Source organism: Cuculus canorus, chromosome 24 (genome assembly GCF_017976375.1).
Source record: "Cuculus canorus isolate bCucCan1 chromosome 24, bCucCan1.pri, whole genome shotgun sequence".
Classification (NCBI taxonomy): domain Eukaryota; kingdom Metazoa; phylum Chordata; class Aves; order Cuculiformes; family Cuculidae; genus Cuculus; species Cuculus canorus.
In genome coordinates, this window is record NC_071424.1 from 2,784,991 (window position 1) to 2,810,680 (window position 25,690).

Sequence of the window (25,690 nt, forward strand, 5' to 3'; positions counted from 1 at the left end):
CCTGCCCGCTCTTACAATGGTATCCGCGCGGCGTCTGCCCGCAGCCAAGATGGCGCCTTTGGGCGCTTCCGGGGCTCCCGGCATCCCCCGCGCGGGGCCGGGCCGGGCCCAGCGCTGCCAAGATGGCGGATTTCGAGGAGAGGGTGTCGGATGAGGAGAAGGTAGAGACGGGGCCGCGGGGCTTTATCGCCTTTATCACCCTCCCGGGGGGGAGAGAGGCGCGGGGAGGGTACCCCGGGCCGGGCCGGATCGTGGAATGACGGAATGGTTTTGGTTGAAAGGGCCCTCAAAGCCCGTCCAGTCGCACCCCTGCCATGGGCAGGGACACCTCCCACTGGCTCAGGGGCTCCAGGCATCATCCAACCTGGCCTGGAACCCCTCCAGGGATGGGGCAGCCACCACTGCTCTGGGCACCCTGGGCCAAGGCCTCCCCACCCTTACTGCAAAACATTTTTCCCTAAGATCTCATCTCAATCTCCCCTCTCCCAGCTGAAAACCGTTCCCTTCGTCCTCTCTCTGATCAAGAGCCCCTCCCCAGCTTTCCTGGAGCCCCTTTCCAGACTAGAAGCTGTTCTGTGGTCTCCCTACAGCCTTCTCTTCTGCAGACTGAACAACCCCAACCCTCTCAGCCTGTCCTCATAGCAGAGGGCCTCCAGCCCTCACGTCACCTGCATGGTCTCCTCTGGATCTGTTCCAACAGTTCCATTTCTTTCTTATGTTGGGGATTCCACAACGGGACACAGGACATGAGCTGGGGTCTCACGAGAGCAGAGGGGCAGAATCCTGTCCCTCGCCCTGCTGGCCACACTGCTCTGGATGCAGCCCAGGACACGGGTGGTTTCTGGATTGCGAGCACACATTGACAGCTCATGTCAAGCTTCTCATCCGCAGCACCCAAGTCCTTCTCTGCAGGGCTGCTCTCAATCTCCTTGTCTCACAGCCTGAGGGTCACTAGATGTTTGTTTTCCTTCTTCTGCTGTTTTCCCCTGAAATCTGCAGTTCTTTCAGAGTGCACACGGGGAAGACTTGTCCTTCAGGGAGAGGCTCTACAGAGCTACATGTGCCCAAGTACTTTGTTAGCAGAGTAGATGGGATTTTGCTTGACATCAGAGCCTACGTTCTGCTTCATGTCCTGGCTCAGCCAGCCTGGATTCAATTTAAAGTAGCTCAGTGCCCAGCACGGGTAGAAAAGGCTCCTCAATGAGGATCTGAGAAGCATGTAGCCAGGATTTACTGTAATCTCATTTCTGTAAACATTCAGACAGGTCTGGAGCTTTTCTCTTTCCTTTTTAAGTCTGACCAGAGCTTTAGAATAAAGTGAAGAAATTAAAAAAAATCAATAGAGTACCAAAATTCATTTCACACCCTAGACCTCACTTCTTTCCTCTGTAGGCATGTTTGAGATAAGTTTTAGTTTCAGGTCCTCTGTAGGGTACCCTGTTTGTACTCAAGTTCGTTCAGCTGCTGTTTTGTCAGCCGAGGGTTGCACAGTTTCCCCAGAGCCACCTTCCCCTTTTCAGAAAGGGAAGTTCTTGCTGCTGGCGCGCTGTGAGCTACCTGCACCGGCGGGGATGGCCAGGAAGTAGGCGAGCCTGCAGAGAGCATGACTTCCCTGCCTTGGCTAACGAACATCCTGCCCCTGTGCTGACACTGCCAAAACCAATCGGCTTTGAAAACCAGCAGAAATTCAGAATGTGTGACATCTAGAATTAATTACACCACAGCCTGTTTGCTGCACTCCACTCCTGATTTCAGCATTCGACTGAAACACTTTTTCATCGCAGGGATTCTTCGTAAAAGTGAACGCTTTCCACTCTCGGCGCTTTCATTATGGCTGGTGGTGACATTTGATTGAAAGACAGAGTCGACTTAGTTTTGTTCATACTTCCAAGTGGAGGACTGTGAAAATCCCTCCCGTTACTTTCATTTTTTTCCCACAAGGATCTTTTGATGATCCAAAAGCCAGTGAAAAGCCTGTGTTTTAGAAGAGAATGGGGTTTGCTTTTCCAGCTTCAAAGTCTGCAGATGCTAGGGTATTTGCCTTACAGCTGGCCTTTTCAGTTATTGTATCACTTGCAGTTCTACATGCTGGAATTCCCAGCACTCCTGGAGTTCGTGTTCTGGTCCACAGTTTCCAAGACGATGCCACAGGAAGATAAGAAGGGTAACACCGCAGAATGGTGTGGGCAGTGCGTGCAGGTCAGGGTTAGAAGGAACCAGGACAGATGTAGAAGAGGATTAAGGCAAAAAAACCCCACTGGCTGCTGCAATCCCCTGCAGGGATCAGCTCCTCCTCCTTCACACATGGCTTGCTGGGGGGGTAGTGGCATCTCTTTCTACAACAAATAAGTTGCATCACAGGGAATCAGAACCTTGCGGTATCTGTCAGACCCACCTTAGCTGGGTGGTTGTGCTGCAGGTCACCATCTAGTTACAGTGTCGCTTTTACTGGCTGACTTCTTATTCTCTATATACCTGGGCACTGGGTTTCCAGTTCCTACGAAAGATCAGGAAGAAACATTGCTTAGGAACGATCCCAGTAAGAGCAGCTGCCCAGCATTCATATTCTTTAGAAAGGTTGGTAGGAGGCGGGATAATAATCACGTTTTTACAGATGCCCATGTGAAGTTTGCCCTTCTCCCCAAGCACATCTGCAGTTCTTCTGCTTGGCTGCATGAAAAAGATCTGCTTATGTGAGATTCTTTCCATTTTGACAACACATGCCTGGGTTTCTCCCGAATTCTGGCACTTCCCGTCACTGTTAGAGTTGTTTTTTTCTGGTGAATTGCTTCAGCATAGGTTGCAGTATGTCTGAACTCAGTAAATAATCTTTTGCCTTTAATTGTTCTTCTCCTTCCTTGTAGGTGCGTATAGCTGCGAAATTCATCACTCATGCACCTCCCGGAGAATTCAACGAAGTGTTCAATGGTGAGGAAACAAGGAAAACTGATCGGTGGTGGTTCTTTTGCATTTAGTCCGTTGTAGGAGTCTCAGGATGTGTCACAATAAACAGTTTTTCAGCTTAAGAAACATTGAGGGAAAAGCATGTTGTCATTCCATCGCTGCATGTGCATTAAGAAGTCATTTAATCATTTCAGTGTTTGCGTTTATGCATTTCATTTTCAACTGTACAAAGAGAAGCATTTGATCAAACAATCCAATAACCTCCTCAAACTCTCTCTCCTCCAGATGTCCGGTTATTGCTTAACAACGACAATCTTCTCAGGGAAGGGGCTGCACAGTGAGTACTCTTATTTCAAACACCAGGCGAATTAGCATCAGAGGTCCCTGTGCTTTCTTAAACCCATCATTCTGTGATAAAGCAACCAATTTGTTGTATTGGGACAATCTTCTGTCATTTCTTATGCCCCCAACAAAACACATAACGAAAGGCACAGGTTCAGTGGTGAGAAAACACTCTTTAAAAGCCCTAAACTGGAATTTTTGCCGTAGAGTACACGTAACACTGACAGGAAGGCACTGTGCCACAAAGTTTAGCTCTGCAGCAGCAGGAACATCTGATCTTGTTGAAGCAAGTGAAGCCCAAAGTACTGAGTAATCCTTAGCCAAAACTTAGAACAAGAACTGACCTCAAAAAGAGCGTTCAAAATACCTTGTTTACTTGCCCAGGCCCATCAGAAGGTGGTTAAGAATTATGCCTACCAGCTTTTTGATGTTAAGATTTTATTTCAAGCTAGGTGACGCATCCGTCAGCAGGCCTTTACACAAGATAATTGTTGTAAATATTAGTCTACTCATTTGTCTATCCTTGTTGCCGTCTAAATTGTAGCTGAGGTGTTCCTGTTCTGCCCAGACTTGCTCCTGTTCCCCCAGGCTGCCTGCTGCTCTGATTTTGAACTCTGTACTCTCTTGGTCATCACTAAATAAACCTGACTTTAGACCTGGAGTTTTATAGCTATTGTCAATAAAAAATATTGGAAAATCCTTTAGGAGCGCTCATGGGCGTTTCTTGCCAAGTTGAAGTTTTCTATAATAAAGATCATACCATATTGTTACTCTTGAGTGAAAATAAATGCGCATGCACAGCTAAACTTCCCGTTTTAATTCTTCCCAGCGCATTTGCACAGTATAACATGGATCAGTTCACTCCGGTGAAGATAGAAGGATACGACGATCAGGTAGGAGGAATCTTTTCATACCTGGGGTTTGTATCACCATACTGTGCCAACAAAACAATAAATGTGTGGTTTCTTCAAGATCTCGACTAGTTTCATTCCACTCACAAGTTATTGCCTCTCCTCCTTCCCCCCACACCAAGCTCTTGCTCTTCTAGAAGCAATGTAGTTGTGAAATGTTCTCTTAAAGCCTTGTCTGATGCTGCCTAGTAACTCTAATTCATGGTTCCCTAAGTGAAGCTCCATGCTGGTTTCTGCTTGAAGAAACGATGATTAAAGATTCCTGTTTATTTAAAGCTCACCTACAACTCCTTAGGCTGGTGCCTGCTTTCAATTCCTAGTGACAATCAGTAGTGGATTCTTAATAGTACTTTTTTTTTCTCCCGTCTTCTGCGTTTTTAATCCATTCCCAGTTACTCTAAAATCACCTTGTATCAATGGCTGTACCAATCTAATGCTATGCAGTCTGTGACAGCAGAACAACGGGAGTTTTTTGACAGCAAGCAGCCAGTCCTACAGAGACAGAACACTGCCCTGGTCTGTTTTGTACTCAGAGCCAAGCACTGAGCTGCTTTTCTGCTGTCCCAGACGTGGGAGGCAGATGCTTTTAGGAAGGCTGCCCATAGAAGCAGCTTTACTAACAGGAAATTTCAGCACTCGGCCTCACTGCAACCACCCGTAGGTGAAATTATTACTGAATATCCCTGTTCTTTATGTGATGTTACAGCTCAATGACAGAATCTCTTGAAACATTGATATCTATGCTGATAGTCAGGGGAAAGTGCAAAACAACACATTAACAGCAGCATAAGCGTGTCTTAGTTTCAACAACTTCTTTTACAGGTCTTAATCACAGAACATGGCGATCTGGGCAACGGCAGATTTTTTGACCCAAGAAACAAACTTTCCTTTAAGTTTGACCATTTAAGGAAAGAAGCAAGTGACCCCCAGCCCGAGGAGACAGAACCAGCATTAAAGCAGTGGAGAGATGCCTGTGACAGTGCACTGAGAGCTTACGTGAAAGACCATTACCCCAACGGCTTCTGTACTGTTGAGTATCTGTCTCCTTTCACTGACCGTTCCTTGCTCTACGTTAGTTGGCACCGTGGGTGGACTTCGTGCCAGGCAGTGCTGTTCCAGTTCTCCATCCTCACTAGCGGTTTTGCTAACTTTGGAATAACAAGTTCCAAAGAGAGTGCAGAGACTTTGGAATGCACACAGTGGTAAAGACGTGTTAAACCTTGTTTGTCATAGCCACAACTGCCAAGCGCCTTAACGCTTGCAGGCAATAAAAAGGGCGTTATGTGTGCAAGGGAAGGCTTGGGACAGGGTAATTGCATGTTCCCAGTGAGATACCACAATAGCAAGCCCCCACAGCGCTGCCAAGAACAGAGATTAGGAATAGTTTTCCTCAACTCTGGGCCTTTCTAACTCTTTTTCTAAACACAGGTTTATGGTAAATCTATAGATGGGCAGCAGACAATTATTGCCTGCATCGAGAGCCACCAGTTCCAACCCAAAAACTTCTGGTAAGGCTATTTCAATGAAGTGTATTTTCTTCCTTTACTCGTCCTCAAACCAACCCATCCTCTGTGTCTTCTGGCATGTTCTGGAGATCAAACAGTCTTAGCCTTCCCAAGAAGTTATGCTCCTTGTTCTGCTTTCTTTGCAGCCCCTGTGGCGTTTCCGCTAAAGCCTTTGGTGGGCTTAGTAACCTATCCAGAGGGAAGGGCATGAGCAGAGTTAGATAGATCCCCCTGTACATATTCCAGAGCACAGCTACACCTGCTGAACTGCATTGTATCCAGCTGCGCCTCAGGAATTCAATCCAGTGCCATGAAAGACACTATAGTCTTGGCCATAAGACAACAGCAGAAACACCCCACTCTTGTTAACTTGGTTCTTTTTGTGGTTGGAGCTTTTTGGAAATGCAGTGTTCGTGATTTGATTGTTTTTAGGAATGGTCGCTGGAGATCAGAGTGGAAGTTCACCATCACACCACCGACAGCTCAAGTGGCTGCAGTGCTCAAGATCCAGGCGAGTTCCTTTTTCTGGCCGTACGAGGAAAAGCTGCGTTGCATTTCTCATACACTAACGCATCCAGCTCAGAATGACACGCTGGAATCCAGCTGAGATCCCCTTCAAAGTCAGATGATATTAAACTATACAATGCAAGAAATTAACTCTTAAAACTGGTGGTTCAGCCACAGTCCAGCCTGTGACTGATTGTACAGCATTACCTGGATAGGGCTAAAACCTACACTGTGAATTCGTTTATAATGGCTCATATCTCAATTCTAGGCATTTACTACACTTACATAATCTCAAACAGTCTTGACAAAGAATTAAACCTTTTAGAAAATCCATCCTACTTTTAGTCTCCACATAAGCAGAGGAGACCGGCACTGTTGTGCCATTCCAGTAGCATTTGGGGGCTCCAGGAATTGTCAAACGCGTGTTAATGACAATCTGCTCTTTGTCTCTCTTAGGTTCATTATTATGAAGATGGCAATGTCCAGCTTGTTAGTCATAAAGACATCCAGGACTCCATACAGGTTTCAGTAAGTATGCTAAAAGAGGTTTTTATGGGAAACCAGCTATTTGATTTCCTGAGCATATAATGAAGGACACACTTCTACGACTACATTCTCCTGACTTTAAAGTAATGAATTTTAGGGCAACTCATCAGTGAAGTTGTAGCATTCAGAGTTACATGGGAAACCTCAGATTCTCAGTTGCTTAAAGTTAAACGGTTGCTAAAGTACAGGAGCTATTGAAAAGCTTATCTTGGGAGCTGAATAGTGCAGAACACGCTTTCTGTCTGCACACAAGGGGGACGAACAGGAAGGGCGGTGAGCAGGGGGAAAATACAAAGTCCAGTAGTACAGCAGAGGGAGCAACAGCCACAAAACTCTCATCTGCGCCTTGAAAGGCTGTTTTGCTTTTCCTCGCTAGGGTGCAGCCTGGTTCAGTTTGGAGCACCTGCTCTGCCAACACAGACCGCTATCCTGAACCTTACTGAGGCATCCATAGTGAGAAGGACACAGCTACAAAGGCGTTGCTGATGTTATTCACTTCATCTGTGCTCAGCCTTTTGTTTGAGAAGAAATCTATTGGGTAGCTGTTGTAAGTTGCTCTTAAGGATATAGAGTTGTTTTTTTTTTTTTCTTCTTTGTAGAGCGATGTCCAGACAGCTAAGGAATTCATAAAGATAATAGAAAATGCAGAAAACGAGTACCAGGTAAGATCAGTTGTTAAATAAGTACAATGGAATCGTGTCAGTATCCATTTACAGTTAATGGAAACATGGAAAACTGACTTCTAATTCTGTTTCTGAGCAAGCCTTCCCAATGGACCGTAAGAATTACTTAGAAGAGGGCCGTAGTATTTGTTTAAAGAATACAGTTGTGAAGCTACATGTAACTAATAATCAGATTTGCTGTATAGTTATTTTAAAGGGTTACAATTGATGCCTGGAACAAGCATGGAAAGGGAGTGGGTGAGTCTAAATGTTTTACTCTGTGACAGCTGAAAACACTGAAGACGAAATGTGTGTGACAGCTTTTTACATTGTCCCAGCCTGTGTGCAAGGAAACTCCAGACCGAGAAGTGTTGGAAACACTGAGGGAGACATTGCTGTGGTCACTAATAGAAACCGTTTCCTTGCACACATACTGGTGACTGCATTATTAATTTAGTTACTAGTGCCCCTTCGCCTTGTAGAAAGGGTTTTGTGGCTTTAACAGCAACTCGTGCTTTGGCAGAGTATCCTGTTGCTGCTGTAACCGTCTCCTTGCCCTTGCAGACAGCGATCAGTGAAAACTACCAGACTATGTCGGACACCACCTTCAAAGCCTTGCGCCGGCAGCTCCCCGTCACCCGCACCAAGATCGACTGGAACAAAATCCTCAGCTACAAGATCGGCAAAGAAATGCAGAACGTCTAATGCAGAAAGAAGGCGATATACCAGGTGTTTGTGTGCAAAAAACAAATGTGGTCCTATGCCAAGTCAATGGTTTCTAAACCAGAGCAGCGTTTTCCTAGGGCTTTCGAAGCTAACAGGTTTTCTAGCCTGAGAGAGAACTGTGGAACAAATAGCATTGTCTTTGTGTTTTGTGTTTCCTGCTGCATAAACTCCCTGTTGTGACTGCGTTTACTGATAGATCATTTTAATTAAGCCACACTTATGGTTCAGAAGGCTGTTTTCCATCACTGGCTGTCCTGGCTGGAAAACTTCCTAGCTGGAAAAGCCCTATTATCGATACAGCTGCGGGTACAGAGCGTTCCCCTCACCCGTATACAGTGCTTCAGGTACGCCAGTGAGTTTGTCCAGTCTGCCAAGAGCTCAAGGCGCTGTGCTCTGAGGTGTAGTAAATGCAAGAGACCGTCCTCATGCATCCTCATTGCTGACCTCCACAAAGCAAAAAGCCCACAGGCTTAGGTTTAGCTATATGAAATGACTTAAATGAGTTTACAAGATCCTTCCCAGAAATCCCTACACAGCCAGCTTTTCCAGGGACAGAACTTTGTTTAGATCTGAAGATTTGAGCCATGTCCCCTAAAAGAGAACGTTTTTCCTCTCCCTTTCCTGGTGTACATACGGTTATTGGACATCTGTGTTCTTACAGAACCACAAGTGCCTGCATTGCATCCCTGCGGATCAGCGTAGGCCAAGTGGTGTTTAAAAATGCAGATGTCTCCAGGATAATAGGTATGTTGTGCTTCAAATGCTTTGTGGCAGGTTCATAGCGTTTGTCTCACAGGTGTATGGGTGGATAGTGTACAAAACAAATAAACTTGCACCAAAGTGAGAGAAACCCTTTCCGTTCTGTCTCAGTTGTGGCTAGTTTCTGGTCATACTCTAAGGTGAATTTGGAATTAATCACATTGCTGTCTAAATTCCTGCTCTGCGTTACTTTTTCCTCTGTAAAATCAAATCTAGCAGTCCTACCAGCTTCTCTGGAGGGAGTTGAAGAGGCACACATGTGTCTTTCTATGTCTGATCTTGGATTCACTACAAAGTGAAACCCTTTTGGTGAACTCCCTGTGCTTTGTGCTTGGTTATTGCCAGGCCTCCGTGCAGGTTCTGACTGGCATCTTGCTGTGTTTCCCTACAGGAGGGACAGGGTTGGGGGACTACAGTGAACTAATATTTCCTAATATCTAATCTAAATCTCCCCTGGCGTAATTTAAGGCTATTTCCTCAACTGCTTCACCCTGGGGAAAACAGTGGACAAGGTTATTCCACTTATCCTCTGTGTCCTACTGCTGGTGAAGCCGCTGGATGCCTTGGCCAAAGCGGTGCTGTGCGGAGTGGCTCAAGGACAGTGCCGCTGCCAGCGGGTGTTTGTGGAAGGGGTTTCCTGCCCACCCACAGCACCCGGAGGAGATGAAAGGTTGTGTGGACAAGCACTTGAGGCTCTGTGGTCTGTGGCCATGGTCCCATCCAGACAAGCACAGCAGCAATTCCAGGAATGCGGAGCTGAAGCGGGGCTGTGATAAGGCTGTGCACACAACAAAGCTTTTATCTGTCTCAAGGCTAGTCTTTCCCTGCTCCGGGTTAGTTAGTAGTTTACCGCTGCTTGTTCCAGCCTTAAGACTATTTGTATCTCTTTGTCCTTCTCCAAATCCTCAGATATCATCCATCGGGCTGACTCTTTCCCTGCCTCATCACCCTTCTCCCCCATCAGCCTTCTCTATCCTAATCGCAGCCCTTTCCCAGCTCCTCTCTGCTTTGGAAAAGCAGCTCTTGGTGTGACTCACCACCACTAGGGCACTCAGCAAGTGACTAGCCAAGCCGTGACACACGTCCAGAGGGTTTCTGATCCTTAAAGCCATGGATATTGGTCACTGGAAAGCAGAGGTCGCAGCAGAGACTGCAGCTGGCTCTCTTCAAGCATACAAAAATCAAAGCCTGACCCCAGATGAATCACAGCGCACAGGCACCGAGCTTGGCTGAGCCAGGGAAGGCAACACCAGCCCAGTGCCCCCTACAGAAAGCGCTCTCTTATCTCTTTGCAAGGTCAAAGCTTAAAGCTCCAGAGTTCTAGCTGGAACACATAGCAGAAAGACTTCCAAGCAGGAACTCCAAAGGCAAGGCTCCCACTCCGAGCCCTCCCGCTGCCTGCGTGGAGCCCATTACCACCCACCAGCCACCTCCAGACTGCAGCGGGCCACCAGCAATGCTGAGGGCAGAGAAAAAGCCACCCAAGCGGAGTGTGGAGACAGTGGCAAACTTACCCCAACAGCCTTGGAATGTGGAAAAGCAGCACCCAGGCTGCTCCACGAGCAGTGCCAGGGTCTGGAGCCGTTTTACAGAAGCCAATCAGGGATCAGTGTTCTCACTAGAGAGGCTGGAGGGCGAGAGCTCAAGAAATCAGAAGCAAACGCAGAAACCAGCTCCTCCTGTTGCTGCCCTATTTACAGAGCAGCATGAGAGCTCTTGCTCCTCAGCACGGGATGCAGCACACCTGGGCATCTCCCGCCCTGAAAGCAGCTCCGGGGCTGCAGCCCAGGGACGGCAGCTCTTCCATACCCCCTGCCCTCCCAAGCTCAGCCCCCCTCGGCCCTGCAGCCCCTATTTGGGCACCGTTTGGCATTGCTGGGGGAGATGTGGCACATTTGGGGGCAGCTGCAGCACTTTTTGGGGTGGATGCAGCACTGCTAAGGAGGGATGCACCCCTTCTAGGAGGGCATGTGGCACTTTTAGGGGGTATGCAGCCCTTCTGGGAGGGGTGCAGCACTTTTAGGGGGGATACACCCCTTCTAGGTGGGGATGTGGGGCTTTTAGGGGGGATAGCCCCCTTCTAGGGGGGGATGTGGAGCTTTTAGGGGGGATGCACCCCTTCTGCGGGGGGTGTGTCACTTCTAGGGGGGATGCCCCCCTCTTGTCCCGGTCCCCGGGCGCTGCTGCGGGACAAGAGGAGGAGCCGCCCCGCTCGGCCCCTTTCGCTTTCGTTTCCCTCTGCGGGAGCAGCCCAGCTCGACTCCGCTCGTCCTCGGTCGTTATGCCACGGCTCAGCCTGGCAGAGTCCCAGCGCCGCGGGAATGAGTTTGTGCAGTTCCTGCGGGACACGGGCCGGGAGCAGGAGAGCCGGCGGGATGCGCTGCGGGGCATCTACAGCCACGAGTTCCGCAGCAGGTGAGAGCGGGGACCCCCACGCCGCCACACCTGGGCTGGCATCCCTCTTTTCCCTGGCCAGCATCTCTCCTTTCCCTGGCCAGCATCCCCTTTTCCCTAGCCAGCATCACCTGCTCCCCTGGCCATCATCCCCCGTTTCCCTGGCCAGAATTGCGGGTCCCTGGCTAGCATCACCCATTCTCCTGGACAGCATTGCTCATCCCTGGCCGGCATCGCTCATCTCCAGCCAAAATTGCAGATCCCTGGCCAGCATCGCCCATTCCGCTAGCCGGCATCACTGGTCCCCAGCATCACTGGGGCTTCACCTGGGCTCCCAAGGCAGCTCCAGCCAGAAGCTGGGTGTGAGGGCAGTGCAGGGGATCAGACGGTCTGCAGGGGCTCCTTTCCATCCCCTGTCAGGGTGGGATGGGCAGCGGGTGCTTTCCAAGCAGCTCAGAGACACCAGGACTCTGTTCTCTCCAGGCACAAAGAACACAGGGTGGCATCGCTGGGGCAGCCCGAGTCCCACTGCGCTGTGGATGCAGCGAGCAGCAGAGGTGCCTCTCTAAGCACCAGCCCTGTGTCCCCCCAAGCTCCCCATATCCCAGAGCCCTACTGGGATGTTCCCTGGCTGAAGGATTTGGGCACTCGCTTCTCGCCACACTCCCTGCCTCACCCTGCTGACACCGGTCACACTGTTCCCTGTGCAGTGTCACCTCTGTCAATGATTAGCAGAGCCGGGGTTCAGCCTGCCGTGGGGCTGCAGGATGCAATCCGGGGCGTGGGAGGAGGTGCCTGGGGAGGCATCGCTGCTGGAAGCGCTGCAGCCGTGCCTTGGAGGAGACTTCACCTGCACCAGCTCAGCCCCTGAAGGATCTGGGGACAGGGACGTGTTCCTGCCCCGCTGCTGCCCGTGTCCTGGCAGGGACAGGGACTGCACGGCCTGACAGCGATGTGCAGCACAGCTGGAATGGCCATGACACAGCTGGAATAGCCATGGAGTTGCTGGAGCATCCCGTAAGGATGCAGGATTTGCAAAGGACCAGCATAAAGCCCCAGTGCCCCCTCTCCCAGTGCAGAGAGGGGTCCCTGAGCGCCCCTCACCCCAGTGCCCTGCTTCCCCCTGCCCTCCCGCTCACCTCCTCTCCACTGCCTGTGTCCCCGGCAGCTCAGTCGTGCTCTTTCACGCAGAAACCCCTCTCTCTGGTCTGTGCAGGACTGATGAAAAGATGCCCAGCTTCTCCACCATCCTGTACGCGCTGAAGGTTTCCCACCAGGCCCAGGTGCACGGGGAGGTGGTGCACTTCAAGAAGGTGAGGGGCGCCTCAGGCAGGGGCAGCACAGTGCCTCCCACTGCGACTGGTTTGGCAAGAGCCTCTGCCCCCAACAAGACCCCATGGCCGCGTTGACGCTGGCTGCTCCTCGCAGGAGAAGAGGCGCATGGTGGTGGCAGACCAGTACCGGAGAAGCCACGCGAACGCAAAGGTGTCGGTGTCCACGTCTGCCTCAGGCCAGCAGCCCAGCTCCGCTCCACAGGCGCCCCAGAGCCGTGCCAAGAAGTGGTATAACCGGCAGTGCGTTGCTTATGCCGACGCTGGGGACCCCACGGCGGCTGGAGGACCCTGACCCTCCCTTCTCGCAGGGCTGAGTTCATCCGTGGGAAGCACGGGGTGGAGATTGTCTCGGAATACGACCAGGGCGATGGCTACATCCGCATCCCGGTGGTGCCCGGCGAGCCCACGACGGTCACCATGCGGGTGCAGAACCACGGGGCGGAGGCGGTGATGCTGCGGCGGTGTCGGCCGTGCCGGCGGTCGCGGGAGCTCTCCTTCACCGACGATCAAGGGGCGACGCAGGGTCAGTCCCTGCTGCTGCACCCAGGTACGGCCGCAGCCCCGGCCCCGTTCCCTGCCCTGCGGGGTGGGATGCGGGACCCGTTTCTCTCCTCTCTGCCCCGCAGGTGGCACCTACCCCGTCCAGGTGCGCTGCCTGGCCACCTGCAATGGGTACTTCCCCACCACGGTGATCTTTGAGTTCACCAAGGAGCCAAACGAGACCTTCAGCATCGGGCGCTGCGTGGCTGCCGTCGCCGAGAGCCAGCTGGCCAAGGAGCTGGGGCCCTCGGCGCCTTTCCAGCCGTACCAGGCCAGCCTCCAGCGCCCCATCACCGTCGTCACCGAGGATGGTGTCCTCCCCGACAGGTGGGTGGTGGGGTCACCGGCTGCCATCCTGCACGGGGGGTCCTGGCTGTGCTCCGGCTGGGGCGAGGCTCAGCTCCTTGGGACACGGCTGTGTGGTGCTCCGGGACTGAGCTTCATCAGGAGAAAGGGTTCTGGGGAGACCTTAGAGGAGCTTCCAGTATGGAAAAGGGCTCCAGGAGAGCTGGGGAGGGGCTCTTGATCAGGGAGCACAGGGATGGGATGAGGGAATGGTTTTGAGCTGGAAGAGGGGAGATTGAGATGAGATCTTGGGCAGAAATGTTTTGCTGTGAGGGTGGGGAGGCCCTGGCCCAGGTTGCCCAGAGCAGTGGTGCTGCCCCATCCCTGGAGGGGTTCCAGGCCAGGTTGGATGGGGTTTGGAGCCCCTGATCCAGTGGGATGTGTCCCTGCCCATGGCAGGGGTGGAAATGGATGGGCTTTGAGGTCCCTTCCAACCCAAACCATGCCATGGTTCTATGATCCCCGTGTGACAGCTGGTGACAGCAGGGCTGAGGACACCCTGCTTGCCAGGGCTGTGGGTGGGCACAGCCTGAGGGGAGCCCAGCCCTGCGGCACCACTGTCGCCTCCACCCAGATACCAGAAAGATGAATTGGAGAGGGAAATCCCGCTGGGCACCTACCAGTACCCAAAGAGCCTCAAGGACACAATCCTGCTTGGACCGAACACCAGTGCCAGCTCCAACTGGTCTGCCATGCGGTGAGTCCTCAAGTTTTGGCCTCAAGCTGCACGAGGGGAGGTTTGGATTGGATATTGAGAACAATTCCTTTACTAACAGAGTTGGGAAGCCCTGGCAGAGGCTGCTCAGGGCACAGATGTGGTCTCCATCCCTGGAGGGGTCCAGGAACCATGTGGCCGTGGCACTTGGGGACGTGGTTTAGTCAGCACGGTGGGGTTGGGCTGGTGTTGGAATTGATGATCTTAGAGATCTTTTCCAACCTTAATGATTCTATGAGTGCTGCAGGATGGGTGCTTGGCCCTGCACCTCCCACCCGTTGCCCCTTGGCCAAGGTGTCACTGGGCCACAGCGATATCTCTGCTGCCTGCAGGTCGCTGCTGGAGGCTCCTCTGCAGGCAGAGAACTACCAGCAGAAGTTCCAGCTGCTGCTTCACCTGGAGGAGATCCAGATGGAGGTGGACATCCGGCGCTATGACATGCAGGATGTGGCCATGGTGCAGGACAAGGAGCTGCTGGTCCTTGATGTGCGTAGGAGGAGCCGAGGGGATGGGAGTGGGGCTCCCCGGGCACCCACTGTCACACGGGTGGTTCGGCACAGGTCCCTGGTGTGGCCGAGAACCGCCCGTCCGTGCTGAAGGGGGACCACCTCTTCGTCCACCTGAGCAGCGAGCGGGACCGCTCCCCGCTCGTCCAATTCAAGGGCTACGTGCACAGCGTGGAGTGCGAGAAGGTCAGGCTGGGCTTCTCCTCCAAGTGAGTGGTGTCCAGCCCCGGCCGGGCTGGTAGGGCCACAGCGGCCCCGCTCGGATGCACCCAAGACTGGGTATGGGCTGGATGGGATGAGGGGAACATCCCCGTGCCCTGCTCCCACCGCTCCTTCCCAGGCTGCTAAAGAGGTTTGTGAACAACCTGCGGTTCGACGTGACCTTCACCTTCAGCCGGCTGCCGCTGCAGGTGCAGCACCGGGCTGCAGCGCTGGCCATGCAGCACGGCTTGTCCAGCATCCTCTTTCCCTCCGGCTCCTGCCAAAGGTCCCTCTTCACGGGCACCTTCCAGCCCCGGTGAGTGGAGGGGATGGGATGGGTGAGGATGGGGACTGGCACGCTCAGCCTCTGCTCCCGCAGGTGGTTCGACCGCAAGCTGCTGGCGAACGAGGAGCAGTGCAGGGCCGTGACACACATCGTGACAGGGATGTCCAGGCCAGCCCCATATCTCATCTTCGGCCCCCCTGGCACCGGCAAGACCGTCACGCTGGTGGAGGCCATCAAGCAGGTGAGCAGCCAGCACCCAGATCCAACCCCGCGCACCGCTGCCCATCCTGACCCATGGATGGATGGATGGATGGGGCTCAGCGCCATTGCTCTTTCCTTGCCCGTAGGTCTGGACGTGCTTCAAGGACGCCCGGATCTTGGCGTGCGCCCCTTCTAACAGCGCCGCGGACCTGCTGTGCCAGCGCCTCCTCAAGGACTTCCCCCCCCGGTACATCTACAGGCTCATCGCCACCTCCAGGAACTATAACGATGTGCCTGCCGACATCAGGGTACGTCCCTGCCCGCCGTCACATGGCACAGCGGGGCTGGTGACCCCGGTGATGCCAGGATCTCACCGAGCACCTCTTTTTCAGCCCTGCTGCAACTGGGACGACAGGCAGAGCTGCTACGTGTACCCCAGCAAGAAGTACCTGGGGTGCTATCGGATCATCATCACCACGCTGGTGACAGCAGGAAGGTGGGAGCACCTGAGATTGTCCCCGCTGCCCACAGCGGGTGGACCCAGGGGCTGTGTCGGGGTCAGGGGTGCAGCAGGGAGGAGAAGGGGAAGCAGGGGGACCCCTCATCGGCAGGAGGAGGAGGAGGAGGAGGGGAGGAAGGCTGGCCAGATGGGGCAGGGATGCCAAGGCAGCCTTGTCCACCTCTCCCCCAGGCTGGTGTCGGCCAACTTCCCCCCAGGGTTTTTCTCCCACGTCTTCATCGACGAGTGCGGCCAGGCGGTAGAGCCCAGAAGCGTGGTTGCCATCGCGGGTGAGTGGCCTCGGAGACCTTCATCTCCGCGTGGCCTGGAGACCGACTCTGTCCCCTCACTGAGCTCCCCCTGTGCCCAGGGCTCCTGAGCGCCATGGACCAGGAAACCAACCCCAACGGGGGGCAACTGGTGCTGGCAGGAGACCCCCAGCAGCTGGGCCCTGTCCTGAGGTCGCCGCTGGCCATCGAGCACGGCTTGGGTGAGCGGGGAGAGGGGTGGGAGCGCTGCCGGCGCTGGAGCCAAGGAGCGGCGCAGGGAGCCACAGGGTCTCGCTGGGCGCAGGCACATCGCTGCTGGAGAGGCTGATGCTGCACAACCCCCTGTACAAGAAGTCGAGCGATGGATACGACCCTCAATTTGTCACCAAACTGCTCTGGAACTACAGGTGGGGATGAGGCTGCTCTGCCGATTGCGGTCGGTGCCGGATTAATGTGTGCACCCTGGGTTCCGGCTCCAGCAGATGCAATGGGTGATACCCACCTTTTGCATCAGGGTTGGGGCTTTGAGCGCCCTGATCCAGTAGGAGGGGTCTCTGCCTACGGCAGCGGTTGGAACTGGGTGGGCTTTAAGGTCACTTTCAACCCAATCCATCCCATGACTCTGTGTCCTGCCTCTGCCAGGTCCCATGAGGCCATCCTCAGGATCCCCAACGAGCTCTTCTACGACAGTGAGCTGAAAGCCTGCGAGAGCAACGAGCTCGATGTCCGCAGTCTGTACTGTGACTGGGAGGAGCTTCCCAAAAAAGTGAGGGGGAAGCAGGGAAGGGGCCCCTGGGCAAAGCTCCAGGCTGCAGGTGGAGCAGAACCCAACTCTTTCCACCTCCAGGGCTTCCCCATCATCTTCCATGGGGTTTGCGGGGAAGACCAGAGAGAGGCCAAGAGCCCCTCGTTCTTCAACACGGCTGAGATCGAGGTGCTGCTCCACTACCTCAAGAAGCTGCTGCAGAGCCAGGGCAAGGGGGGCTGCCCCACCGTCTCACCCAAGGAGGTTGGCATCATCTCTCCCTACAGGAAGCAGGTATGGGACACAGCTCCGGGGACGAGGATGGGGATGGAGAGGCACTGGGATGGACATACAGCCCCAGGGCTGGCACACGAGAATGGCTCCGTGGTGGCTGGACAGTGCTGTGTGCTTCCTCCAGGTGGAAAAGATCCGGAAAGCCATCACCTCCCTGGACCCCATCCTGCGGGCGCTGACGGACATCCACCTGCTGAAGGTACACCCCTGGGTGCAGGGGAGAGACCCCCACCAGCCCACGGGTGCTCCCTGGCCCCTCACCTGCTCTCCACGTCCCAGGTGGGGTCCGTGGAGGAGTTCCAGGGCCAGGAGCGGCGCATCATCCTCATCTCCACCGTGCGCAGCTGCAGCGAGTACCTCCAGCTCGACCAGGACTTCAGGCTGGGCTTCCTCAAGAACCCCAAGGTCTGATGCTGCCCCGAGCAGACCCCTCAGCATCCCATTCCCCCTCAGTGTCCTGCTGCGAGTGCTCAGTGCCGGTACCCACCTGAGGCTGGGGAAGCAGGGCAAAACCCTCACTTTTCTTCTCTTTTCAGAGGTTCAACGTGGCCATCACCAGGGCCAAAGCTCTGCTGATTGTGGTGGGGAACCCAACTGTGCTCAGCAAGGACCAGCACTGGCAGAGGTGAGCCTGGTCCCCTCGCAGACAATGCTCGCGGGCACCTGGCCGTGCCCAGCGCTACGGAGGCGGCGAGGCTGCTGCAGGCAACGGTCTTGTGGCCACCTCTTGCCCATCGCCACTGTCTCTGCACCCACAGGTTCCTCAGGTACTGCCAGGAGCAGGGAGGCTACACGGGCTACCCCTACGAGGACGAGAGCCTGGCAGAGGACGGCCTCACCGCCAACCTCCAGGCGCTGCACCTCAGCGAGTAGCAGGATGGTGAGCGGCGCTGGGAGCTGCCAGGGAGCTCGGTGAGGAGCAGCCGTGTGGTGGGTTTGTGTGCACGAGGGATGCCGAGAGGTTTCTCCTCAGCAGGGTGGCCTCAAGTTGCACCAGGCGAGGTTCAGATTGGACATCAGGAACTATTCCTTCACCAAAAGGGTTCTCAGCCACTGGTAGAGACTGTCCAGGGAGATGGTTGATTCCCCATCCCTGGACAGGGTTAAAAGAGAGGGAGATGAGGTGCTCAGGGATGGTTTAGTAGTGGACAGGTACTGTTGGACTTGACCTTGAAGGTCTTCTCTAACGTAGAGATTCTATGATTCCTGCAGCTCAGCATGTCAGGGTTCAGGACAGGCTCCCACCCGTCTGCCTGTCCCCTCTCGAGTCAGGGAGCAACTCTGGCGTGGGGTTTCTCTGCAGGAAACCCACCTGGGGAAGGAGGACAAGCCCCGTGGAGCTCCAGCACCCTCAGCCTGCCCTGGGCCACCAGCAGCCACCTGCTCATCCTCTTCCTCGGTCTTGGGGTGCTCAGTGCTCTGTGCATCCCCGTACGAATGGGGCTGAGCCCACTGGGAACGGGGTCCTGCCAGCATCCAGAGCACAGATCTGGGGGGAACCACATCTCCTCGCAGAGCGGGACCACCCCTCTCCATTTTAAACAGCTTTTGGGACAGCCATGGAAGACCAGTTCCCTGTGACCGGTCCCACCGTCTGATGAATGATTTAAGCACGAGTCTGGCCTCCGAGCAGCATCCCCAGGTGCGTGGGGAGCCCCCCCAGCAGGCTCCTGGGCTCCCCGCTCCCACAGCCGGCACCATTCATTTGCTTTCCCTGGAATAAATGTTTAAGAGAAAAGCAGTGTGTGGATGCCGGGTCCCCTGGGCTGGGGCTGCCAGAGCAGCGACGGGCTCGCTGCAGCCCAGCACCCATCACACCGAGGGCTGCGTATGGCTGGGGATGCTCTCATCCAGCCCTTCCCACAGCTGCTGCTCCCTGGCTTTTACTCCAGGAATAAGCCCTGATGCTGCTCCGGCGGTGAAACCAGAGGGGCTGGGGGCTGCGCAAGCCGCCAGGAGCAGCGCGGGCGAGCGCAGGGGCTCGAAGGACAGCCCAGATGGCATGCAAACGGCGTTACTGTTACTAAAATACCAGTTTGCGTTTATTCCCCCAATTAGGCAATTCCATTTACCGGTGCTGAGTCCGTGACCGAACGCAGACTTGAAGGCATCACTGGCAGAGCTGGGCAGAGGAGCTGCCCCAGCGCAGGGCCCGGGAGCGGAGCACTCCGGCCAACTGAAAGCTGCCCTGGGTGTGAGCCGGTACAAAACGGCACGTGGGGAGTGGGCAGAGAGCAGCCAAGGGCCCAGCAGACCCCACACGGGAGCTGCGGGCATCTCCCGGAGCTGGGGAGGGAGAGCAAACACCACGGCAATCCCCACAGGAGAGACAAACCCAAGGAGATTGGGTAGAAAACAGGTGACGCCGAGAGCTATGCCAATGCCCAGCCTGTAGAGAGCAGAGGAAACCGAAGGCTGACCCCTCATGGCCCTGGGGTCGCACAGGGACATCCCACGGGCTTGGGTGGCAGCTCTTGCGTGGAGAGTTCAGGGCAGGTACTGGCACCACAAGGTCCCGCTTTGGCGCTTGCCGGCGCTCCCTCCCCGCGCGGCGCAGGGATGCCGGCACAGGCGGCTCCTCCCGGCCCGCGGGGCCGCTCAGAGCAGCGGGCAGCCTCTGCGCTTCTTGTTCTTGCGGACCTGCAGGCCGGCGCGCGTGGCCATCTCAAAGACCTCCCGCACGCCCTCCTTCGTCTTGGCTGAGCACTCGAGGTAGCCGAAGGCATTGACCCTGTTGGCCATGTCCCTCCCTTCCTCCGGCTTCACCGGCTCCTGGAAAGGATTCAAAAGAGGGTTCAGAAACATCACCAGAAAACAGCAGCAAGAGCCCAGTGCTCGCCCTTGAGGCACCCAGCCCTTGGTGCCAGGGTCCGGCACGGCAAAGGGAGCTCCAGCAAGGCAGCACTGGGAGAGGCTGCCCCTACCTGCTTCATCTTCGCCAGCTCGCGCCGCGTGTGCTCGTCGTTCCGCAGGTCCTTCTTGTTCCCCACCAGGATGATGGGCACGTTGGGGCAGAAATGCTTTACCTCAGGCGTCCACTTCTCGGGGATGTTCTCTGCAACGAGCACATGTGGAACCCCCTGCGCCAAGAGGCTGCTGCCCCCCAGCCTCCTCGTGGCCACGGGAACCAGCGCTGGGTTTTTCCCATGGGAATGGAGGAGCTCACCCCATGGCATCCTTCTCTCCCATCACCTCTGCCAAGCCAGCAGGCTCCCAAGGCTTTCCTGGAGCGCGTGCAAAGCCAGGACGATGAAGGGGAGGGACCGGCACCCCCAGAGGGATGGCATGGGGGCTTCCCAGATGGTTTAGCAGCAGCACCCAAGCCTGTGGGACCCCCCAGGTTCCTCCTTGCCCCTGGCGCCCTACCGAGGCTATCCGGGCTGTCAATGGAAAAGCACATGAGGATGACATCTGTGTCCGGGTAGGAGAGGGGCCGCAGCCTGTCATAGTCCTCCTGTCCTGCCGTGTCCCACAGTGCCAGCTCCACCTGGGATGGCAAAGAGACGCAGCTCAGCAGGCCAGCAGCAAGCGAGTTTATCTTCCTCAGGTACAGCCGTGGTCTTCCTCAAAGCAGATCACATTCACGGTGACCCAGGAATGTGGGAGACACGGGGCTCCCCAAATGCTGTGGGTGCCTCTGAGTTGTGCAGACCAACCCACACGGCAGCACTGCCCGCGCCCGATCACGGGAGCGAAGGGACGGGAACAGCCCTGGCATCCCAGGATGGTCCTTACCTGCTTCCCATCTACCTCTATGTCAGCAATGTAGTTCTCAAACACAGTCGGAACGTAGACCTCGGGGAACTGGTCCTTGCTGAACACGATCAGCAGACACGTCTTCCCGCAGGCACCGTCTCCCACGATCACCAGCTTCTTCCTGATGGCTGCCATCACTGCGGGGACACGAGCGGGTGAGCGGGACAGAGCACCCCGTGTCCCATAGTCTCTCACACAACCACCCAGGAGGGCGTCAGACACGGGCACCGCAGCACATGGCTTCGTGAGCAGCGGTGACCACCAGGACAGAGGTTCACCCACTCCTCTCTGATGCCCCAGCCATGGTGACCGCAGGCAGGGACCTCATGCGGACGATGGATGCTCTGCCTCACCCACCCTGCCGAGAAGCCAGGATGCCATCCCAGCCATCCATCCCCTCCCACGCCGGTTCTCTCACTGTGCCACCACCCCAGGCTTTGCTGACGACCTCGGCGTCACACGCACCCGCTGGTTTTATTTCAAATAACAAGTTCTTCAGGGCAGAAACTGCACTCTCAGTCTCACCTGCACATGGTCACCAGCTCCCAAATAATCCATCAGGAGCAGGAACGTGCTAAGATGAGATCTTGGAGGTTCAGTTGAGCACGACTTGCGTGCCTGGCACCTGATGCCGGGCTGGCCCCATCCCAGCCTGTTTGACAGAGGAGCCTTTGCCACAAAACTGCTGGGAGCTGACGCTGGCACGAGGGGCAGGAGAGGCTGTCAGCCCTCGCTCAGCAAAGAGCCAAAATCCCGTAGTAATGTGGGCTGCTTTCTGTCCTGAGCAATGAAGATGCAGTCCTAGAAGCAAAACTATGCCTTCACATCCCTGAGTTTCGAAGGGAGATTACCTCCGTGTCTGGGAATTGCCTAGGACGATGCCATGCCCCAAAAATCTTTCCCGTCCCCAGCTTCCCAGATACTCCAGTCCCAAGAACCGGACCCACTCCGCACACACCCAGGAGTTGCTCCCCATCCTCCAGGGCTGGACGGGGCTTTGAGCCCCCTGATCCAGTGGGACGTGTCCCTGCCCATGGCAGGGGGTGGGACTGGATGGGCTTCCATCCAAGGTCCCTTCCAACCCAAGTTCCATGATTTCACCAGGGCACAAACACAGCCGTTAACAAAGGGTTGGACTTTCCCGGGCACTCACACTCACACCGTCCTCAGGAATGAAAGGAAGGGAAAGAGAAAAATCTGAGTAAGGCTGCATCATAATTAGCTGCAAGTAAAGGATTACGAAATTAGACGCAGCGCTCACTTGCATTTCAAAGCAGCCTGAGGAGAGCTCCTCTCATCTGCATACTTAGCAGGTCACCGCTAAGCTCCTGCCTGGAGGAAAATCCCCAGGCCAAAATCCAACATAAGCCTCAGGAACTACCCCAGCTCTCACTAATCCAACCACGGCTGGGGCAGGAGAGACAACAGTTTCACCCAAATCCAGGCTGGACCCGCGTAGCCCCAAATCTTTGCGAAGTGCAAATACTTTGGCTCGGGAATGGTTTGTGGCTGCTGAGACCTATGGAGCCATTAATAAAATTAGTAAAGCAGCACTCGTAAGGTGAGAAGAGAGAGGACAAAGGGCTGTGTCTGGCAGGATCTGGCACTCCCTGACCAGAAGCTTCGGGTTCCGCACACGTCCCAGCGGAGCAGGACATCTACAGAGAGGGTCACCACATTCGTGCAACACTAAATCGTGGCCAATGTCCTGGTGAGTGTCTTGGGAATCGAGGACTCTCGTGCAGCATTAACATTGGGTGTCCAAAGGGCCCCACTGCCATGGGGTGACCATGGGGGGAGCCTCCCGGCACAGCTCCCATCCCCTTTCCATGTGCTTTCCTGCTCCTTCCAGCCCCTGATGGCCCAGGGATACCCACAGCCCCAGGCACAGGCAGCCAGGAGCTCATCCCAAGGAGACGCAACATTTCTGCTATGGAGGCAGCCAAAAGGGCCAGGGGAGCCCGCTGTCGCCTGCCCACTTGAGGAGGGAAAGCTCTGGAGGACCCTATATCCCTGCGGATACATCAAATGCATCACCCCCGCTGCACACCAGCCTTCTCCTCCGACCAACGGCTCGTCCTCTCTCCAGCCACCATCTCCACAGCATGGAACAAGGAGAGCTCATGGACAAAGAAGCTTATTTACCGAGACGGAAAGTTCCTTTGCCCACAGCAAAACGCGACTTGCGACTCTGTATCGCAAAGGCGAACGGAGGAAGAAAGGCGGTGTGGGACACGCCGCTATCTAATCCACATACGCAGCAGGAGATACATCTGCAGCGCAAAGGACAAACAGCCCACTCCCAGGCAGACGCGGAGACCTGCCTGTGCCCGGTCTGCCAGGCATCACACCCAAACCAAAACCAACCGGAGTGGCAGAGCACAGGGAAGCAAACAGCCCCGCACGGCTGCCTGCACAGCCTCGCGGCGAGGAGGGCGGTAGATCATAGAATCACAGGGTGGTTTGGGTGGGAAGGAACCTTTACAGGTCATCAGTCCAACCCCCAGTGCTCCAAAGTCAGAGCAGAGTCACCGCACCCAGCGCTCCTTCCCGTGTCCACCCTGGGCCAGGATGGCTCTGGGCGTGAGACGCCGAGCGGTGACTCAGTAGGCAGTGTCCCCACCCAAAATCTCAGCTCCCTCCATTCCATTACTCACGAGAGCGGCTCAGAAATAGCTCATTGCTGATCCCGACCTGGCGTGGGAAGGCGAGCGGGGTGAGGAGGCTGCGATCACTGGGTGCCTCGGCCACCGGCTGGGCTGCCCTGGTCCAAGCCCTTGCCCTGCGAGCCAGCACCAGTTCCCGGGGGGACTCTGCTCCAAGAGAGATGAGCTCCTCTGCCAGGGAAAGCTCTGCTGCTCAGCAGGATGAGGCCAGTCCCTGGGACAGGAACGCCTGGTGTGAAGGGCTTAACGCTGTCCCCGGATTGCGAAGTGATAAAGGAGAGGGGAAAACGTCATGATAATTTCACAGAATCACAGAATCACAAGGTTGGAAAGGACCCATTGTATCATCGAGTCCAACCATTCCTAACACTCCCTTAAACCATGTCCCTCAGCACTTCATCCACCCGTTCCTTAAACACCTCCAGGGAAGGCGACTCGACCCCCTCCCTGGGCAGCTGTTCCAGTGCCCCATGACTCTTACTGTGAAGAATATTTTTCTGATATCCAACCTGACCCTCCCCTGACGGAGCTTCAGGCCATTCCCCCTTGTCCTGTCCCCTGTCACTGGGGAGAAGAGCCCAGCTCCCTCCTCTCCACAACCTCCTTTCAGGCAGTTGTAGAGAGCAATAAGGTCTCCCCTCAGCCTCCTCTTCTCAAGGCTCTCTCAGCCGCTCCTCGTCAGACGTTCTCCAGCCCCTCACCAGCTTCGTTGCTCTTCTCTGGACACACTCCAGAGCCTCAACATCCTTCTTGTGGTGAGGGGCCCAGAACTGAACACAGTATTCAAGGTGTGGTCTCACCAGTGCCGAGTACAGAGGGAGAATCCCCTCCCTGGACCTGCTGGTGACCCCATTTCTGATCCAAGCCAAGATGCCGTTGGCCTTCTTGGCCACCTGAGCACACTGCAACCCAAAAGGACACAGTCGTCCACAGCCATGGAAATTCCGAGTTTAAGCTCTGCCAAGCATTAAGCATCTCGAGTCACACAGCACAAGCTGCGCAGCCACCCTGGCGATGCAACCTGGCTCGTCCAGCAACCGCGGCTCTGGGGCGTGAGGGTGCCTGGCTGGAGATGCCTCCTGCTCGGTCAAAGGGGATAACAAAGGGGAGCAGCCACTTTGTGCCATCACCTCGTCCAGAGCGGCACCGCCGAGCTCCCATGTCTGGAGCAGCACCCGTTGCTGCGGGCAGGATGGGGCCACGCCGGGACGCCAGCCTGGTTTAGTCTGTGCCACCGCTGCCGGCAGTGCCCACGCTGACCACACCAACCTCCTCCTCCTCAGGCGGCTCCTTCCCAAGAGCCAAGAAACGGCAAAATGAGGGCTAATGGCCCTGCTCCGCTTTCCAAGCAGTCGTCCTGAAGTCACCACCATAAAAGCAGCTGGAGCTCCAGGACAGCCCCTGTCTTATTGGCCTCTCCCAGCTTTGTGCCTCAAAATGTGAAAAGTTCCTGCTGAGCAGGAAACGGGGAATTCCTCTGGCAGCAGGGGCTGCCAGGAGAGCTCAGGAAACGGCAGAGGAAGATATTAACGCTTTGAAGGAAGCATCACACTAGGGACAGAAATCCATCCACTAACCTCTCCTTGGTGCGCTCAAGCTCCTGGAGCCAACAGAGGGGTTTTGTTCCACAGCAGGAATTCCTCAAGTGCTGCAGCTTGACTGAGGGACCCACCCTGGCAGGACCTGTCACACCACCTCCCAGCAAAACCAGCTGGATTTCTGCTCGGCCCACAGCCCTGGCGGGAGGCAAAACCCTGGGCAGGGACATTCCCCAGTGCAGCAGGACCAGCTCCACACACACACCAGACCCCAACCAATGTCCCAGGTCCCCACACCCACCAGACCCCAACCAATGTCCCAGGTCCCCACACCCACCAGACCCCAACCAATGTCCCAGGTCCCCACACCCACCAGACCCCACCAATGTCCCAATCTCTGGCCAAAATCTCCCTTTATCCAGAAAAAGCACAAGAGAGTGGAGCAAGAAGGAGGGCCAAGCCTCCAGCCAGCACTTCTGTAGCCACCAGCGTTGCCCTGGTGATAATCTTTTTGCTGTGAGGGTGGGGAGGCTCTGTCC

The 25,690-nt window shown here is 55.4% G+C and overlaps 3 protein-coding genes across 6 annotated transcripts; 2 read left to right on the forward strand and 1 right to left on the reverse strand.

Annotated features, from left to right (window-relative positions):
- The first annotated feature begins 67 nt into the window (after window positions 1-67).
- Window positions 68-8,953, forward strand: CAPZA1 (capping actin protein of muscle Z-line subunit alpha 1). The gene is made up of 10 exons (XM_009561752.2): window positions 68-161; window positions 2,865-2,928; window positions 3,190-3,241; window positions 4,076-4,139; window positions 4,980-5,186; window positions 5,586-5,665; window positions 6,095-6,173; window positions 6,626-6,697; window positions 7,315-7,377; window positions 7,942-8,953. Exons 1-10 carry the CDS (start codon window positions 123-125, stop codon window positions 8,080-8,082), a joined length of 861 nt encoding a protein of 286 aa, XP_009560047.1. The 5' UTR covers window positions 68-122; the 3' UTR covers window positions 8,083-8,953.
- A 2,140-nt stretch (window positions 8,954-11,093) lies between these two features.
- On the forward strand, window positions 11,094-18,904 carry MOV10 (Mov10 RISC complex RNA helicase). Of its 3 annotated transcripts, none has more exons than XM_054087635.1 (22): window positions 11,094-11,277; window positions 12,473-12,569; window positions 12,685-12,818; window positions 12,899-13,137; window positions 13,217-13,457; window positions 14,050-14,172; window positions 14,523-14,676; window positions 14,751-14,905; window positions 15,037-15,213; window positions 15,277-15,424; window positions 15,531-15,692; window positions 15,777-15,880; window positions 16,076-16,173; window positions 16,254-16,373; window positions 16,457-16,559; window positions 16,795-16,918; window positions 17,000-17,191; window positions 17,316-17,390; window positions 17,471-17,596; window positions 17,728-17,816; window positions 17,950-18,103; window positions 18,495-18,904. In XM_054087635.1, exons 1-21 carry the CDS (start codon window positions 11,144-11,146, stop codon window positions 18,062-18,064), a joined length of 2,910 nt encoding a protein of 969 aa, XP_053943610.1. In that variant the 5' UTR covers window positions 11,094-11,143; the 3' UTR covers window positions 18,065-18,103; window positions 18,495-18,904. The 3 variants fall into 3 exon arrangements, with proteins under 3 accessions (XP_053943610.1, XP_053943611.1, XP_053943612.1); XM_054087636.1 differs by having other exon boundaries at window positions 17,950-18,071; XM_054087637.1 differs by lacking the exon at window positions 18,495-18,904 and adding an exon at window positions 18,404-18,421 and having other exon boundaries at window positions 17,950-18,071.
- Window positions 18,905-19,223: 319 nt separating this feature from the next.
- Window positions 19,224-25,444, reverse strand: RHOC (ras homolog family member C). 2 transcript variants are annotated; one of them, XM_054087793.1, is made up of 5 exons: window positions 21,473-23,546; window positions 20,927-21,084; window positions 20,558-20,678; window positions 20,116-20,246; window positions 19,224-19,963 (listed from the first exon to the last, which is right to left on the reverse strand). In XM_054087793.1, exons 2-5 carry the CDS (start codon window positions 21,080-21,082, stop codon window positions 19,790-19,792), a joined length of 582 nt encoding a protein of 193 aa, XP_053943768.1. In that variant the 5' UTR covers window positions 21,083-21,084; window positions 21,473-23,546; the 3' UTR covers window positions 19,224-19,789. The 2 variants fall into 2 exon arrangements, with proteins under 2 accessions (XP_053943768.1, XP_053943767.1); XM_054087792.1 differs by lacking the exon at window positions 21,473-23,546 and adding an exon at window positions 25,191-25,444 and having other exon boundaries at window positions 20,558-21,084.
- Window positions 25,445-25,690: the final 246 nt, after the last annotated feature.

Coding starts and splice junctions, on each gene's coding strand:
- CAPZA1 (XM_009561752.2), top strand. CDS start 123: ATGGCGGATTTCGAGGAGAGGGTGTCGGATGAGGAGAAG. Junction 4,140..4,979: donor TAGAAGGATACGACGATCAG/GTAGGAGGAATC, acceptor CTTCTTTTACAG/GTCTTAATCACAGAACATGG. Junction 5,666..6,094: donor TTCCAACCCAAAAACTTCTG/GTAAGGCTATTT, acceptor GATTGTTTTTAG/GAATGGTCGCTGGAGATCAG.
- MOV10 (XM_054087635.1), top strand. CDS start 11,144: ATGCCACGGCTCAGCCTGGCAGAGTCCCAGCGCCGCGGGAATGAGTTT. Junction 15,425..15,530: donor TGGTGGAGGCCATCAAGCAG/GTGAGCAGCCAG, acceptor CCTTGCCCGTAG/GTCTGGACGTGCTTCAAGGA. Junction 16,174..16,253: donor AAGCGTGGTTGCCATCGCGG/GTGAGTGGCCTC, acceptor CCCTGTGCCCAG/GGCTCCTGAGCGCCATGGAC.
- RHOC (XM_054087793.1), bottom strand. CDS start 21,082: ATGGCAGCCATCAGGAAGAAGCTGGTGATCGTGGGAGACGGTGCCTGC. Junction 20,679..20,926: donor TAGAGGTAGATGGGAAGCAG/GTAAGGACCATC, acceptor TTGCCATCCCAG/GTGGAGCTGGCACTGTGGGA. Junction 20,247..20,557: donor TGACAGCCCGGATAGCCTCG/GTAGGGCGCCAG, acceptor TGCTCGTTGCAG/AGAACATCCCCGAGAAGTGG.